General features: G+C 38.2%; 1 protein-coding gene and 1 long non-coding RNA gene across 11 annotated transcripts in view; one reads left to right on the top strand and one right to left on the bottom strand.

Annotated features, from left to right (window-relative positions):
* Window positions 1-17,143, bottom strand: part of PKP4 (plakophilin 4) — a 238,065-nt gene that overhangs the window by 101,636 nt on the left and 119,286 nt on the right. For all 10 annotated transcript variants that reach the window (XM_042994487.1, XM_042994481.1, XM_042994489.1 and 7 more), the window contains one exon: window positions 1,333-1,445. In XM_042994487.1, the coding sequence (XP_042850421.1) occupies window positions 1,333-1,445 (113 nt within the window). The remainder of the gene's footprint in view (window positions 1-1,332; window positions 1,446-17,143) is intronic.
* The window catches only part of LOC122240929, a 65,534-nt gene that overhangs the window by 41,208 nt on the left and 7,183 nt on the right, over window positions 1-17,143 (top strand). Inside the window, exons 2-3 of the long non-coding RNA XR_006220729.1 lie at window positions 1,271-1,422; window positions 14,307-14,419. This is a non-coding gene — a long non-coding RNA (uncharacterized LOC122240929). The remainder of the gene's footprint in view (window positions 1-1,270; window positions 1,423-14,306; window positions 14,420-17,143) is intronic.

Below are 17,143 nucleotides of genomic sequence, written 5' to 3'. Positions count from 1 at the left end.
TCAAATTATATAGTTTAAAATCTGTTGGCCTGTACATTTTGGAAACATACAATACTGTATTACTGAGGTTGTGAATTGCTCTTTTTGGTGCTAAAGATACAGATGGCTTTTTAAAAATACTGAATAGAGTCAAAATTAATTTTTCACAATTTTAACTTCTTTGATAAATTATTTCATTGAGTACCACAAAGCCAGAGTTAGAAATATTTGATTTACATTTTTATACCTTGCTTATAATTTCCCTTCCTATAAAAATAACTGTCTGGATAACTAAAATATGAACACATAATTTTATATTTGTATTTAAAAATTTTTATTAATCTTATTTGTATGCTTTATGTCTTACTAAACATACCAATATACACAAACGTTAAGGGTCAGAGATGAAAAGATTCACAAGCACACAATTTATCAGCCTAATATTTTTTAAATCCATAGCAACAATTAGCCTGAAAGGAGAAACAACAGGCAGTACTCTTTCACCAAGAAGGATTTCTTGGCCATGAGTAATAGAAGATACTGAAAAGTAGAACAATGATGATGTTAGAAATAACTTAAGAGACAAGTTACTGTGGGTACATTCCTATGCAAGAGTAAACAAAGCAAGCTTAAAAATGTAAGTAATAGAAGTTATTTTATGGTAGGCTGTACTAGAATATGTAATTAACAAGAAGGAAATCCACAAATAGGATAAGTAGTGATTTCACCACTTCATTCTTATAGCAATAATTTTATAGTAATGATGTTTTTACATAGCTTAAGAGGCTATTTAAACAGAAAACAGTAATTCTGATTAAACATGCTTTTTTTCCAGCAATATACTGGTTTTGAATTTATTATGTGAATACACTAAATTATTTCATATGGTAATTATTCTTTATAGCAGTTTTACAGAGTTGTAGAAAACCTCAAGGTCAACTGGAGACATTTTTAAAAGCTACTTAAATGTTATCCTTTAGAAATATTTCTTATTTGAAAAAATCAATGCCAGGCTTTCAAAGCCAATTAGCTTTACCAAGTAATTAGTAATTAACTGTGCAAACATGCATTAACTGTATCTACATATGAGAACTCAAATTTCTAAAGGCAGCATACTAGCTTTTGCTACAGAAACTTACCAATGCCACACAAAACATTTCAAGCACAGGACTGAAGGATAATCAATATTGCAAGAGGCTTCTCAAATTAGAATAAATTGACATTTTTGGTGTCAAATTCAGAAAGGCAAGTTAACAGTGACAACACTAACAGAATCATTTGCTGCATCCAGGACAACTTAATAAGGCATGTAACTTGAAGGCATGTAAAACGATAGAGCCATCAGCCCTGTACCTGGTGCTGGCGATACTCGGGGATTCTGCTCCAAGCCTACATCTTTCTAGCTGACTGGCAACGATCTGCCTTTCCACTTCCAGTTCTCGGGTGAGTCGTTGAAACTGAAGCTCCTGTGATTCAAGGAAATAAAAGGTATATAAGGTGCCAAGACAGGTATGTGAATTAATGTGTGTCACAGGAAACATAGGAACATACCCATAACAGAGCACTGTATACAGTGTGGCTTTGTGAAATTAAGAGTTTTGGATGGAATTGTGGGCCTAGATAACATACTGATTTGTACCTGTTTCAAATTTAAAGGCACTAGAATGTTAGCCTTTGTTAGGAATGGGAAACGTGGATATTTATCTGCTTTTTTGTTCTTTTTGTTGTTGTTAACAGTTTTAAAGGTTTATTTTGAGAGACAGCAATGGGGGAGGGGAAGAGAGACACAACCCCAAGCAGGCTCAGTGCTGTTAGCACAGAGCCCGACTCAGAACTTGAAATCACGAACCGTGAGATCATGACCTGAGCGGATATCCAGAGTCGGACACTTACCGACCATAGCCACCCAGACACCCCTGGTTTGTGTGTTCTTCTAATTGAGGTTTGCAAACAGTATTTCTGTTACAGTACTATATTAAATGTAAGGTCTGCAGAGTCCATACTTGATGTATCTACATCAGGTGCCCACCTACCAACGTAAGCTCTTCAGCCTCAAGAGCAATTTTTATATCCTTCATTCTATATTGAAAAAATGTACATTCCCATAGGAGAATCACTTTTTCATGTTTGATACAGAGCCTTTTAATTGTTAGGGAAAAAAATCATTCCAATCCCGCAGAAAAAAATCTTGCTATATTTATCTGCAATATAAGCAAGAAAAATTTTCTATTGTTACAAACGAATTCATGTGTCACTGTGTGAAGGGCAGAAAAAAAATGAAGCCTGAAACATAATACGGAATTTAAAACTGTATTTAGAAGTTTGGAAAGACTGTCTACAGATATTATATTATTCATTCTATGCTGCATTATGAAGGCAAGGAAGTTCTATCATAGAAGATGCTTTAATTTCATTTGTGCTTATCTCACTGTTACCTTGACAAGATTTTAATAAACAGGAAGCATGCCATGCTATAAAACATCTATAGATCAAATCAAGTATACTCCAAAGGCTTTAAGCCACAAATAACATCTCCAATAACACCTCAAGCTCCCCTGTGCCATATTATCTCCTTATAAGTCTACTCAAAGCAAATGCTGAACTCAAAATAGTTTAATTGGGCAATGACTGCTAGTTCAAAATACCAGGTATATGAAGCCTAAGCCTAGAAACTAACCAGAAATAAAGCCACCTTAAATATTATTTATGAAAATATGTACATATCTGTTTGCCATGCAAAAATTTAAAACAATTTAACTGAAAAATGTTAGCGCCCCGTGGATTCAGGCAATCATGCTATTACTTGACAGCCCTGGCTTTGTAAATTCTACAAACTACTCTTACTGCAATTTTTTAAAATACAGTCCCTGAACTCTTTACTGCTTTGTGATATGGAGAATACTTTTCTAATGAGCCTAGTTGGTGTGGGTATATAAGGCAGGGCCTGAATGAATAATAATAGTTGGCTCAATAATGCTATAGAACATGATCAAAGTGGGAAGATACCTATCTCTGCTCAACATTTCCTAGACCTCTGTCAGCTTAGCAACAAAAGACCTGATAGATAACAACATTCAGTATCAAGCTAAGATAACTGATTTTAAGGACAAATAGTATTATACTTATCTCACACTTGGTTTTTCTTTGCCTTTAAATAACAGCACATTTCTTGTGACACACTTGCAATCTTTTAACTATTTTACTCAGTTGTTTATTATACCTCTTATCCCAGAAGATTGGTTGCTTGTATCAAGCTGGGCCAGCAAGAACCATCTGTGAATCCAAAAAATATTCCCAGAGCCATCACATTAACTTTGTGTTCTGAGTTCAGTGGCTACTAGGGATGGAGGGCTGTAGTGTTTTCTTCATTTTGGGATGGCCAAAAGTTACCAGGGTAGAATTGAAGTATGTTTCACATTACAACATAAAAAAAAAAATCTTCATTCATACAAGAAAATTCCAATTCAGTGGATTTTTATCATGTTTGAGGTTGCCTATGACCTTTTGAGCATTCTTTCAAGGAAATGGTTGGGATATTTCCCACTTCAAGGCAGAAAGTTGGAAGTTACTGTCCCATCATTCCTTCCCTCAGAAGCAGAGAGGGTGACTTTGGCTCTGCCAAGAAGATGTTACACTGTGACTCAGATGCTGAAACTAAGACTTTTACTTATTTTTTAAAATTTTTTATTTATTTTTGACAGAGACAGAGAGAGGGAGAGGGAGAAGGAGAGGGAGAGGAGAAGAATCCCAAGCAGGCTCTATGCTGTCAGCATGGAGCCTGATGCAGGGCTTGATCTCACGAACCATGAGATCATGACCTGAGCCAAAATCAAGAGTGGACACTCAACCGAGCGACCCAAGCGCCCCTGAAACTAAGACTTTGACATCAGAAAACACAAAGCTTATTTTCTCTCTCTTTCACTTTCTTGCTGCAACCTCTGCGACAGGTGTCAAGGTCAAGCTCCCAATACAGAAATGACCTCCCCCAAAACTGCTATGTTTATGCCAGGTGGCAATGTCAGTGGTTTTTTTTTTTTTTAAACCAATTTGTGGTACAGATCGAGACACTGTTTCTGGAAGTTAAATCTCAAGGCTTGTTCTCCAGCCCTTGCAACAAATATGGGAATTCACAAATACACGCTTAATTTAAATGCCTTTTTCTGCATAATCAGCCTTGTCAGTCTGTTTTTTGCAACTAGAAATCTTGACTGAAGCACCTACAGAAACCATTTACAGTAGTCGAGTTGCTAGCTAAACCTATGTACCCATGAAGTAGCTACATTCTTCATTTAAAAGTTGGGTAATTCCTTCAACCTTCATACAGACTGAGTAATGTCCACATTATATCCCTAGTGGCCATGGACCTATAATATTGAACATCACCAGCTGCCTTTATCAAAACCATTCTGCCCAGTATTTGCTCACACTTCTTATTAGGAGGATGTCATTAAAGCCCTGAAAACAGATTATCAGGAAGCTATAAAACATGAAATTTGTAGAGGTTACCTAATACCTGTGAATATTTACAAGCAAAAATATATGCCTTGTTGCAAAAGTATTCATATTACCCCTACAGAATATAAATCAAACACCCATAAGGGACTGCCACCAAGATGGGTGAGCAGGATATAAATATTTGACAGTTCTGTCTCTACCAACTTCTTAGACTGCCTGATGAGGAAGTTATTATTACAGTCATATAAAAATACATTTGATCATTTCTAAAATAACACTCATTAATATGATTACACAGAGATACCACCTACAAATTAAAAATTTTGTATTTTATCCTCTAAACTGACATTGTGGAGGGTAACACTTAAATCAGTATCCAAAACTGGGCATCTGAATTATAAGGGGACCCTATATTTGTTCTCCTTTGAGAAGACAAGGAAAGCAATGTTAAAAGCATTTGCCAATGATTTAGCATATGACAGTTTCCTCTTAAATTCTGGCAAACAAGACCATAAACAAACCCAGAAAGTCAAGGCTACTAATCTGCTATAAAATGGAGTCTACATGTGTTTGAAACCTTTTCTTTATGTTTACCTCCTCTCTCTCAGGTAAATACACCAATAAATATTCTCTGAGAGTGAGCCAAGGGAATAGAAGAAAAACTTCATTTTCATGCTTTATATGGTGGACAGAGCTGGGCAGGAAACCTGAGGAAGGACTTGTTGCGGGGCTGTCAGCCACTTCAGGGGTGCCTCAGTGGCAGAGAACATCCTTGCCCAAGGGCACGCCCTTCTGGGTGGTTGCAGCCAACCACTGATTGAGGTGGGAGTATAAAGGTGGAGCCCAGATTTGCTTCAGGGCTCCCCAGGTATGGGCCAGCCTGCTGAGTATTTGAACTTCCCCTCTGCCCCCAAGTGTTGATCTGTAATAGATACTCTGTGCCCCAAACTCCATCTCCGTGAGAACCCGACCTGAGACAGTATTGTTTTTTGGTCTCCTTTTATATAAAGATAGAAATTTTCTCTCACTCTTAATTTTTAAATTCTGTGAGACACTTTGTACAGAAAAAGTATAAACAATAACAGTGAAATCTGGAGAACCCGACCCAGCTGTAGCAAATCTTAATGTTTTACTACATTTCCTTCAGGTTTTTTGATAAATAAAATATTACAGATACATTGAAATCCTGGTTTCTTTCTCATGGATCCTATTTCTCTCCCTCCTTTCCTCCCTCTTCAGAAGAAACCATTCACCTGAATTTGGTGTTTAATAATCACGTGACCAATTTATATTCCAGTCAGCAGTGTATGAGTTTCTACACATTCTCTCTCCCGGGCATCAGTTTGCATTTGGGGGCTTAAATCCCCCCTCCCTTTTTGATAATCAGATAAATATGGGCAGCTACTTTGCATGTGTTTTAATTTGTATTTCCCCCGATAACCAACATCTTTTCATATGTTTATTGGCCATTCAGATTTGGAAAACCATAGGCATCATGAATTCTCAGGGGGGAGAATTTTCCCTACTTCCAATACCCACGCTCGTCCTCTTGTGTGGGACAGGTGTCTTATTACCCGCCTACTAAGGTAGTTTGGTCAAGTTTTGGCTTTGGGCAAGGGACTTCCCATTTGACTCCCCACCTTAAGGATCCCTCATTTGACAAGTAGCTTGTAGCTGTCAAGGGACATGCTGAAGATCATCTAGGTTTGGCAAGTACCTTCAAGGTGAAAGCCAGTTTTACTTACTACTTACTTAGCTTAAGATTCCCACTTTCATTTTAGTTTTGGTTTCTGTGGATTCTTTACTTCCCTTCCAGCTTAGTCCTGCTTTTACAAAAAACAATGTGAATATTTTACTCAGCTTATCTTAGTTTCCTTCAGGGAAAAGACTGGTTAGGGTAAGCCAGGAATGAAGAGTCTTAACAGATTTTTCATATTTTCTCTTAATTTCTCTCAGTTATATTCAGGGGAAATTTCTTAGTATTACTTTCAATTCGCTATTTCTCTATGTGCCCTGTTAAGGGTTTATCTCATCTATTTTAATGACAATATTTTCCATTGCTGAAACTTCTACTTGGTTCTTTATCACACCCACCTGTTCCTGCTGCTCACTGAGAGTGAAATCTTTCTCCCTTCTTATTTAGGTTTACCTTTCTTTACCTAAACTGCCAGGCACTTCGGTCCTAAATTGGTGATTCGCTGTTCCTTTCAAAGGGAAACACTACAGATCCTGCACATGTAGTCACGAGGCTATTGTCTACTTCCTCTGGTTTCCAGAAGCCCCAGGAAGCCTTCTACTCTATCTCCTTTAATAAGCAGGAAGAGCTCCACCTTAGCTTCAAGGATTCTGGTGTTGGCACTGAAAACAGGGCATACTTTATTTTCCTGTGGCCTTTTTAAAATCCTCACTGATGGCCCGTGGTGACAGATCTCCTGACCCTTTCTAACTGTGCCCTATGGAAGCCTTACTCCAGTTTGCAAATTCTCTCCTTATAAACTCTTCATTATTTACTCAGAATATTCTCTGTCTCTGGGTTACTAAGAAGACTCTACAGACTGTATGTGAAATGTAGTTCTTTCCTGAAAATAGTGCTTTTGCTGACCTCTCTCTCTGGCAAACACTATACATTCTTCACAGTCCATACCTGAAGTACCCAAAAGTCTTGGCTCCTCACTACCTCTACTTACCAGCATAAAGTTGTTTGTAATATCCCTCGTGGTCCTCATGCTGGTAGGATCAGTAATTACATTCCCTCTTACATTCCTGATATTAGTACGTTTTTTTCCCCCCTTAATTGATAAAAACCATGTTTCCTCCAAATATGTACAAAAGCTCATTGTGCTTTCAGGCTCATGCAATCCAACTAGAGTTGCCCACTTCCATCACTACTATCTATATTTACTTCTAGTTATTCTATCTGATTTACTGCTTCAGGGGTACCTACAGTAGTTATTACTGCCGTGATAATGACAAGAGCGAGCAGTGGGCATCACCGCAGGCCATTAGCCATGATGCCCTCAAATTCCTGTCCCCACACTCAACTAATCTTCAATCTCTTCCAGGCTGAGTGGAGGGAGTGGCCCCTTCCTGACTATCCCTAGCCTCTCCACGCCCTCTGGCCTCCTCTGGGATTTGCTTTTTTCCTGACTCTGAAGAGTTTCCTCTCAGTTTAATGTTCAAATCTTTCTCATTGGAAAGCACCTACTTGGTCTCAGGACTCCTTAATCTTTGTCTCCTTCCCTTTGACCTATACTACCTTTTTGGTAAATATTTTTCTTTAAGTTGACTTGTTTTTTAAAACACAGTATCTCAGACATTAAAATAATTAAAATCCTGGTTTCTAATGCTTTTTACAATTCTAATATAAACTCAAGTACATAGTAATTTTTAAAGATGTTCATCTGTGTACTAAAAATCATTTCACATCAGCAGAGCACGTGGAACACAGCAGGAGTCAACATGTCTTTCCATGCCTATAAATCTCAGCAGGAAAGTACTGAGTACTGGTTATGCTGAAGGAAAAAAAACCCTGATAAATGGTTATTATGTGATGCAATCAGTGGTTAAGCAAGAAAGCATTTTTATTTCAATCATTTTTGCTTAAAAACCTTCCCCCAAAATGTATATTTCTGTCTCAGCGTGCTGAAAGAGTTTTATATCACTAAGAGACCAATTATCACCAAATAATAATATGTTAAAATTTTAAAGTACAGAAATTTGTGCTGGATATGTCCTGCTCTCAGGATATACATACTATAGCATTTTTTTCCCTCATGTTCAAAATATGAACAAATTATGGTCATGATCATATCTTTGGGGGTCTTCAGCCAGGCCTAGGGATCCTTTTTAAAAGTGATTACTTAAGAGCAAATAAGAAATCCTCAAAAACATCCTAAATGCCATTCTTTAATCTAGGCTGGTACTAAACCAAAGCAGCCATATTGTCAAATGGTTCTTTAACTTCTCAGCCTCAAAATAACCAGTCAGTAATGTAAAGGAGATTAAATGTCCTGACTTCCTATCATGGTTAAATAACTGACAGGGGTGCCTGGGTGGCTCAGTCAATTGAGCGTCAACTCTTGGTTTCTGCTCAGGTCATGATATCACGGTTCGTGAGATGGAGCCCCAAGTTAGGCTCTGCACTGACAGGGTGGAGGCTGCTTGGGACTCTCTTTCTCTCTCTGCCCCTCCTGGATTTGTGCATGTGCACACGTGCGTGCTCTCTCTCTCAAAATAAATCAATAAACATTAAAAAAAACCCAACATTACAAATCATTATTAGGTCTCCTTGGCAATCCCTAAACCATCCATAATTAATTGTAGAAGTGCCAGGCATATCATGGCCATCTCTTCTGTACTGGCTAGTTCCCTTTGTCAAAAGGAAATTCAAAATTAAAAAGATTTAAACAACTAACACTGACTTTCTCACTGTGTTCTGAGAACACCAGTGTCCCACGAAATATGCCCTGAAAGGAAGAGGTTCCAGGTCAACCAGATTTGGGAAATGCTGCCCAGAAGATTCCAATTCTTGGGGATTCTCGGCAACACTTAGATTTTAAAAGATCTAAGACGTCTACTGATAGGAAATCAGCTTACCTTTGTAAAACCTAGCAACTTTGATTTACTGAGACTAAGCACACTTTTTCAAGGAACAACTATTAACATCTCAAGAAACAATATTGTCTTGCAAAACACAACTTAGGCAATACTGAAAAATAAAGCTCATTTATTGTATTTAGGGATGGTTTAAGAAAGGGGTATTTAACCTGTATTCTACATTAGAAACATATACAGGAAAACAACATTTTAATTACTTTTGTCCAGAAAGAATATTTACAAAAGGCAGGGCACCACAAATGGTTAACCTTCAAATGGAAACTGTTGACCTCCTCCCACTCTGAAGATAAGAAGGGTATGAATGATTAGGGCACCTCTGCAGGGCTAGCCGCCCTACACTATATAGCCACAGCTTCTTGCATTTAGATATTGTTTGAGATAAAAGGAAAATACAAGATACAATTACCAGCCTGATTTTTTGTTATACTAGCTAACATTCCAAGGATGAGCAATGTTAAGATCTTATTGTTTTATCCTCCTATCAAACCACACAGGATTATACCAGCTTCTAGCTTTGATCTCTTAGCTTTCAGTTTTAATGAAGCAGAGAGAAAGCAGGGGAAGTTTACCAGATGCTCTAAATTTTTATTCTAAAGCTCAGGCTCTTATCTGTAACTCTGTCACCAAAGCTCCTTTATTAGAAGTAAAAATAAAGGGAGAAAGGTATTCAATACAACGTACGAGGAAAGCGTTTTGCCTAGAACCAGATGCAGATGACAACATCAAGGTAAACAGGTAAAAGTCCAAGCCTTTTTATAGTGCCACTGATTGCTTTTAATAAACTGTCCCCTTAATGGTAACTCCTTGCCAGTGGTTCTTCTTCAGTCTCTCACCTGGCAATCTGACCAGAACACAGGTCCATCCACACCTGTGATATACAAATTATCTCTAATCAGATCCAATGTTTGGCTAAGTGGCTGTACCAGCAGACACATCCTCCACCCTGTTACACCTCCCCCTTTCTCCTGTGTTTACTATTTCTCCACTGCCATGGTTTTCAAAGTGTTTGCCCTGAATCAGCAGCATTAGCGTCAACACTACCTGGAAACTTCTTTGAATCAGAAGGGGTGGAGTCCAGCCACCTGTGCTTGAACAAGTCCTCCAGGAGATTCTTGTGCATGCAGAAGTTCAAGGACTAGCATGCTAATGAAGTCACCCTTCCCTTCTCACCCAGGCTCAAACCGCAAGTGTTTTCACCATTTCCCTCCTTTCTCTTACTCCCCACACCTCTCATGGTAAATGCTTTCCGAAATCGGCTGCTTTAGCTCTCTAACATGGACTGAATCCATTCCCTTCCTCACCATTCCTGCCATTTCCCCTAATTCAGGCTCACATTAACTTTGGACTACTGCACTACCCCTCCCTCAGTCTTTCCCCACCGGGGTGGTCAGGGACCTTGCCTCTGCTTTCACGTTTCTTCCAGCCATGTCTGTCAAAGGCACAATTCTAGTCAATAATTTCTATCCTATACTGGCGGCTCTCTGGGCTGCAGAGTCTCTGCTAAGTGCTGTAAATGCACTACTTGGTTAACTCCCCCAATCAACCAGCAAGGAAGTCAGGGTTACCCTCACTCCATACAGGGATGACTTGCCTAAGGTAATTCAAAGCCAGGATTTGAAATCACATCAGCCTGACTCTGCATAGTGCTAACCATTGTCCACCATGCCCTTCCCACCCCATCCACAATAGAACTTATGAAGTCAGCTCAGCTGTTTTTTAAGACCCAAGGTAGTGTGTGTGCCTCCCCAAACACCTTTTCTTGGTTTCCTGTCACTCTCCTTCAGGCACCTAAACTGAACTATTTATGGTTTTCTATGCACACCACTCAAAGCTTTTTCTCATGTTGTTCCATCCACCTGAAATATTACCTTTCCATGAACACCTACAGTCCTTTATCTAGCCCTTGGGCAAAGAGCTTGGCCCACTACATGTACTCAATACTAAGCTGGACTCTATTTCATTAATCTCAGCATCCTTCTAGCTCCCTGCAAAAGCAAAACAATAAAACCCTGCTAATTCATTCAGGGTGAATTTTATATAGCATATTTTATTTGTATGTTATAATTGATTGCATAAACTTTTAAACTGATTCCTGAGTATTTGTACCAGAGAAAGGCATAATATATTATGGCTGATCCTTTTTTAGGGTCTTAAAACATTTCAGATGTAATAATGATCATATCCTTGCAATGCAGGTAATCAATGGTGCAAATTAATGTTCTACTTTTATTTAATTTTTTTTTTAACGTTTATTTATTTTTGAGACAGAAAGAGACAGAGCATGAACGGGGGAGGGTCAGAGAGAGGGAGACACAGAATCTGAAACAGGCTTCAGGCTCTGAGCTGTCAGCACAGAGCCCGACGCGGGGCTCGAACTCAGAGACTGCGAGATCATGACCTGAGCCGAAGTCGGCCGCTTAACCGACTGAGCCACCCAGGCGCCCCGTTCTACTTTTATTTAAAGTCAAAGGGAGATGCGGAGGCAGACCTGGGACTAGAATCTCGTTTCCCACAATTTTGTTGATTGCTCTGTTAACAAATTAGTTCTATCAGGAATTTCCTATTATTCATGGTGACATGGGTAAAATAAGGTTTTATTTTTTAAAACAATGTGTGCATAATTTCAGTGACACGGTGGTTTATAGCCATTAATATGACTTACTCCATGCCACTGCTTACCTCCTCCCCCACAATTACTTATACCTGGTTTTTGGAAAGAAAGAAAGAGAGAAAGTGGGGGAAGGGCAGAGAGAGAATTCCCAAGCAGTCTCCTCGCTGTCAGCACAGAGTCCGGTGTGGGGTTGGAACTCACCAACAGTGAGATCGTGACCTGAGCCGAAGTTGGCCACTTAACCCACTGGGCCATCCGGGAGCCCCTACTTACACCTGTTTCCACCTGCTGAATTCTCTGATCTCTCAGGCTTCATGCTCTGCCTCAGAGAAAATGAGGAGTTTCCCAGTGGCAACATGCCATTTTAAAAATCCTGCCCACCAGTCTACTGACATTTTAAGTCATTGAACTAGCAATGCCTTGTTTTATTTTCATTTACTTCCTCCCCTAAAAAAAGGCAGAATGAATGTGTGTGTGTGTGTGTGTGTGTAAATAGAAATAATTCTAGTTGTTTTCTTTTAGTTGAGGTTTTACTAATGCTTAAAAATACATATACGTGAAGAAGTCCTAGTAGTAAAGGAAATATGGAGGAAGGACTACAACAAAGAAAATGGACACCTGAGCCAGTATCAGTTGCAGTTGTCAATAACTGCTGCTGTCGTTTCTCTAACAAGGTAGTTCTCTGGTAGAATTAAATGTCAAACTTCTCCAAAGAAGACATCCAGATGGCCAACCAACATATGAAAAAATGCTCAACATCACTCATCATCAGGGAAATATAAATCAAAACCACAATGAGATACCAACTCACACCTGTCAGAATGGCTAACGTTAACAACTCAGGCAACAACAGATGTTGGCGAGGATACGGAGAAAGAGGATCTCTTTTGCATTGTTGGTGGGAATGTAAGCTGGTGAAGCCACTCTGGAAAACAGTATGGAAGTTCCTCAAAAAACTAAAAATAGAACTACCCTACAACCCAGCAATTGCACTACTAGGCATTTATCCACGAGATACAGGTGTGCTGTTTCGAAGGCACACATGCACTCCCATGTTTATAGCAGCACTATCAACAATAGCCAAAGTATGGAAAGAGCCCAAATGTCCACTGATGGATGAATGGATAAAGAAGATGTGGTGTGTGTGTGTGTGTGCGCGCGCGCGCACACACACACACACACACACACACACACACACACACAGGAGTATTACTCGGCAATCAAAAAGAATGAAATCTTGCCATTTGCAACTACGTGTATGGAACTCGAGGGTATTATGCTAAGCAAAATTAGAGAAAGAGAAGTATCATATGACTTCACTCATATGAGGACTTTAAGAGACAAAACAGATGAACATAAGGGAAGGGGAAGCAAAAATAATGTAAGAACAGGGAGGGGGGACAAAACAGAAGAGACTCATAAATATGGAGAACAAACTGAGGGTTATGGGAGGGGATGTGGGAGGGGGGGTGGGCTAAATGGGTAAGGGGCACTAAGGAATCTACTCCTGAAATCATTGTCAAACTATATGCTAACTAATTTGGATGTAAATTTAAAAAAATAAAAAATAAGTTAAAAAGAATTAAATGTCGGGGCGCCTGGGTGGCTCAGGCGGTTAAGCGTCCGACTTTGGCTCAGGTCATGATCTCGCAGTCCGTGAGTTCGAGCCCCGTGTCGGGCTCTGTGCTGACAGCTCGGAGACTGGAGCCTGTTTCAGATTCTGTATCTCCCTCTCTCTGACCCTCCCCCATTCATGCTCTGTCTCTCTCTGTCTCAAAAATAAATAAAGGTTAAAAAAAAAAAATTAAAAAAAAAAAAGAATTAAATGTCAAAAACATAAGGAAGTTTTTCTTTAAAATGTAATACCTTGAAAATTTTATTACTCATTACTTTAAAATTCATTAAGAAATTATGAAAAATGGGGCACCTGGGTGGCGCAGTCGGTTAAGCGTCCGACTTCAGCCAGGTCACGATCTCACGGTCCGTGAGTTCGAGCCCCGCGTCGGGCTCTGGGCTGATGGCTCGGAGCCTGGAGCCTGTTTCCGATTCTGTGTCTCCCTCTCTCTCTGTCCCTCCCCCGTTCATGCTCTGTCTCTCTCTGTCCCAAAAATAAAATAAACGTTGAAAAAAAAAAAAATTAAAAAAAAAAAAAAAAAAAAGAAATTATGAAAAATAAGTGACAACAATTTATCTGGTTTTGTAGTATATAAACATTTCAAAATTAATGAGCTCAATGATGCATGTCACGTAATGTTAGATGCTTATTTGAGAGTTAATTGACTGCACAGTAGATGATGATAATGCAAATAAATCATTATTTGCTGAAATGGAAAAGTGGGAAGAATAAATGACCAATCTTCCACTTCCTCCATGTGGACTAGTTACTATAAGCATAGCATAAACCATAAAAATGGTAGCAGAAACAAAATCAAGCCTAAATTTAATCTTCCTTTCTTCAGTAGGTCTAATAAATAGCATTAGAGAATAAGTCTAATTTAAAAAATGATTAATTTAAGATTTGGTTAGTAACTTAATGAAACGTAATGGGGAAAGGAAACAAATACCAACTAGTACAGGTAGATCTTTTCTTATGACGGTCCTTTTTTAATTACTAAACTTAGTTTACAGTTGTTCTGTTTTGCAGATATTTTATGGCTACAGTGTATGGGGAATTAGTAGAACTGGAATGCACATTGATCAGTTGGGCCCTAGACAATTAAATGGTTCCTTGTGAAGGCTTGTTACCTGGCTCAAGAGGTATGAGGTGTTCAACTTTTTTTGTCTTCTGAACTTCTTAATTTTACATTTTATCTTTATGGCTTCGTTAACATTATCTTTCCTTTCTAAACCTCCAGAAATTGTCCTGGGATTCTTGAGAAATAAGGTTAAGACAATCAATGTATTATTGATAACCATAGGATATATCTAACCTACAAAGAGCACTAAAGCCTGAGGACAGAACTGGGGCATGTCTAGCAATAGGCTGAGTCCAACTTCAGTACGTCTGCATCCAAACTCCCACCCACTGAAGTCTTCAGGTCCACTGTGTGCCACTCTGTGTTGTTCCATAACGTCTGTCTGTCTCTGCCTCTCCTGCTTTCTCCTGACATCCTGCTCCTTCCACCGGTTAGCTATCTATAAGAGCAATTTTCATTTCCTCTTTGTTACTCTTAGTAGTTGTATTTCCTCCACTTATCTAAAAGAGCAGACAGTATGCTGTTGCTTTTTACTTGTGTGATCTATATGACTTTTATTAGAATAAAAGGAAAAACAAAAGATAAAAAAGAGACATTTTTAGAAAAACAAAAGTGTCAGGTTTGAACATGCTATTTTTATTGTCCAGATTAATACATCTGTCTGAAAGAATCTCTATTTTAATTTTTAAAATATTTTTAAGTAGGCTCCACGCCCAATGTAGGGCTTGAACTCATGACTCCAAGATCAAGAGCCACATGCTCTACCCACTCAGCCAGCCAGGTGCACTGAAAAGAATCTTTAAATTACATTTAGAATTCTTTTTCTCTTACATATAATATATATTCATCAAGAAATATATCTGCTTATGTTTAGAACAGGTACAATCTGATATTAAATGTCTTACTTTCTTATTTCTTGCTAAATCATAACACTGATAATAAAAGTGGGCACCAATGAATGAATGCCAACTGTGGGTCTGGCACTCTACATATATTTTCTCTAATCCTTAGTACAGGCCATGGAGTTGAGCAATCTTAGGGTGGGAGAGGAAAAATAAATGACCTGTTCAAGGTCATATAATTAGTAAGTGAAGAGCTAGGAATGGAATTCTAAATTCTTGCTCCTGCCATTACAGGAAGCTGAAAACACTGAGGTCTCATTTTCTATTCCTGAAGGTTATATTTAGAACTGTAATAGATTTTACTGCTTCAAAACTTTCTTCCCAAATCAAATAAAGCCCTGGAATGTAATAAGAATTAAAGAGCCAGATGCCGGTATATATGGGAACTTACTAATTATGACAAAGGTAGAATTTCATTCAATGAGAAAAAAACTCCTGGTATAATTAATGAAAACAAAGTTAGATTAGTATCTCAAGCCACACACACATCCACACACACACACACACACACACACGTTCTATAATCAATGTAGAAAAAAACCCCAAATATGTGAAAAGATGAACTAAGAGAATATGTCTATAACCTTAGGATGACAGAGACATCCCTAAGATAAGAAATCCCGAAATTGTAAGGGACAAGACAGCCATATGTAACTACATAAAAACAAACGTTCATCTGCCAAAAGATATGCAAAGTCAAATGACCAGAAAAGCGAAATATTTGTAACATAATAGACATTTAAAAGCTCATATAAACCAATTTTACAAAAACATAGTAAAATGAGCAAAGAGTATCAAAACAAGTGGTCAAAGATCAAATATAAATGCTAATTAAAATATCAGAAAAAATTGCTCAATTTCATTTGTAGGGAGAAAGAAAATCAAGTTAACGATGAGATGCCATTTTCATCGTATTAGCCAACATTTTAACAGTGGTAACATCCAGGTCTGGGGAGGAGCCAGCAAAGGAGGAGCATACTATTCACATTAGTGTCATTTGTTGTAACCCTTTTGGAAAACAACCTGATAACATCTATTAAAATTAAAAATAAATATTCCCTATGACCTCACAATTCCACTTTTGGATACCTATTCTACAGAAATAAAAGCAACCATATATATGAAATATTAAGTGCAGCATTGTTAGAAAGAATCTGAATGTTGATCTACACAGTGGTATTTTAACAAACTATAGAATCTCCACACTACATGTAATAACTACTATTAAAAGGAATAGTTATTAAAAGGAATAAGCTGAACCTTTATCTGCTGCCTCAAAACGGCTATCTATGATTAAGGGAAAACACCATTTGGAGAGCTGAGTAAAACACAATAAAATAATAAGATAAAAAATCCTCTCTGAGTTTGAACATGGAGAAAACTGATAGAAATGTAGGTCAGTAAGATTGGTTACTTCAGGAGGTAGGATTCAGAAAAAGGACTGAGATACTATTTACATTTTAATCTAATCTCTTTATATTGTTTCACTTTTTACAACTAGCATATGACTTCTTTAATTACAATCTAATTCAGAAAATTAAAGAAAAGAATAAGAGGGCTAAAGAAATGAAGTATTATGTGGACACTACCAGGACAGATCCTGCTTAAGAAACAATCCAATTCCTGGAAAATGGTATTCTGATTGAGAGGAGAAGAGAGATTTTTGCTTTTCTTAAGCTATTAAAGTAGTTTAAGGGGTTCAGTAATAGTCCAGTGATCTACAGAGGCCCCTAACCATGAGGAAGAGGACTTACCAGATTGCACAGTACACAGCAATGGGAAGGCTGTGGAGGAAAGGTGCTTTGAGAATGTGTATTGGTGCAAACTCCTGGACAGCAATTTAACAACAATAAACAATGTGCCTACCCATTGGCCCACCAGTT

Source organism: Panthera tigris, chromosome C1, assembly GCF_018350195.1.
Source record: "Panthera tigris isolate Pti1 chromosome C1, P.tigris_Pti1_mat1.1, whole genome shotgun sequence".
Lineage (NCBI taxonomy): Eukaryota > Metazoa > Chordata > Mammalia > Carnivora > Felidae > Panthera > Panthera tigris.
Note: the sequence above shows the minus strand (reverse complement) of the source record. Positions and strands in the feature narration are given on the sequence as shown.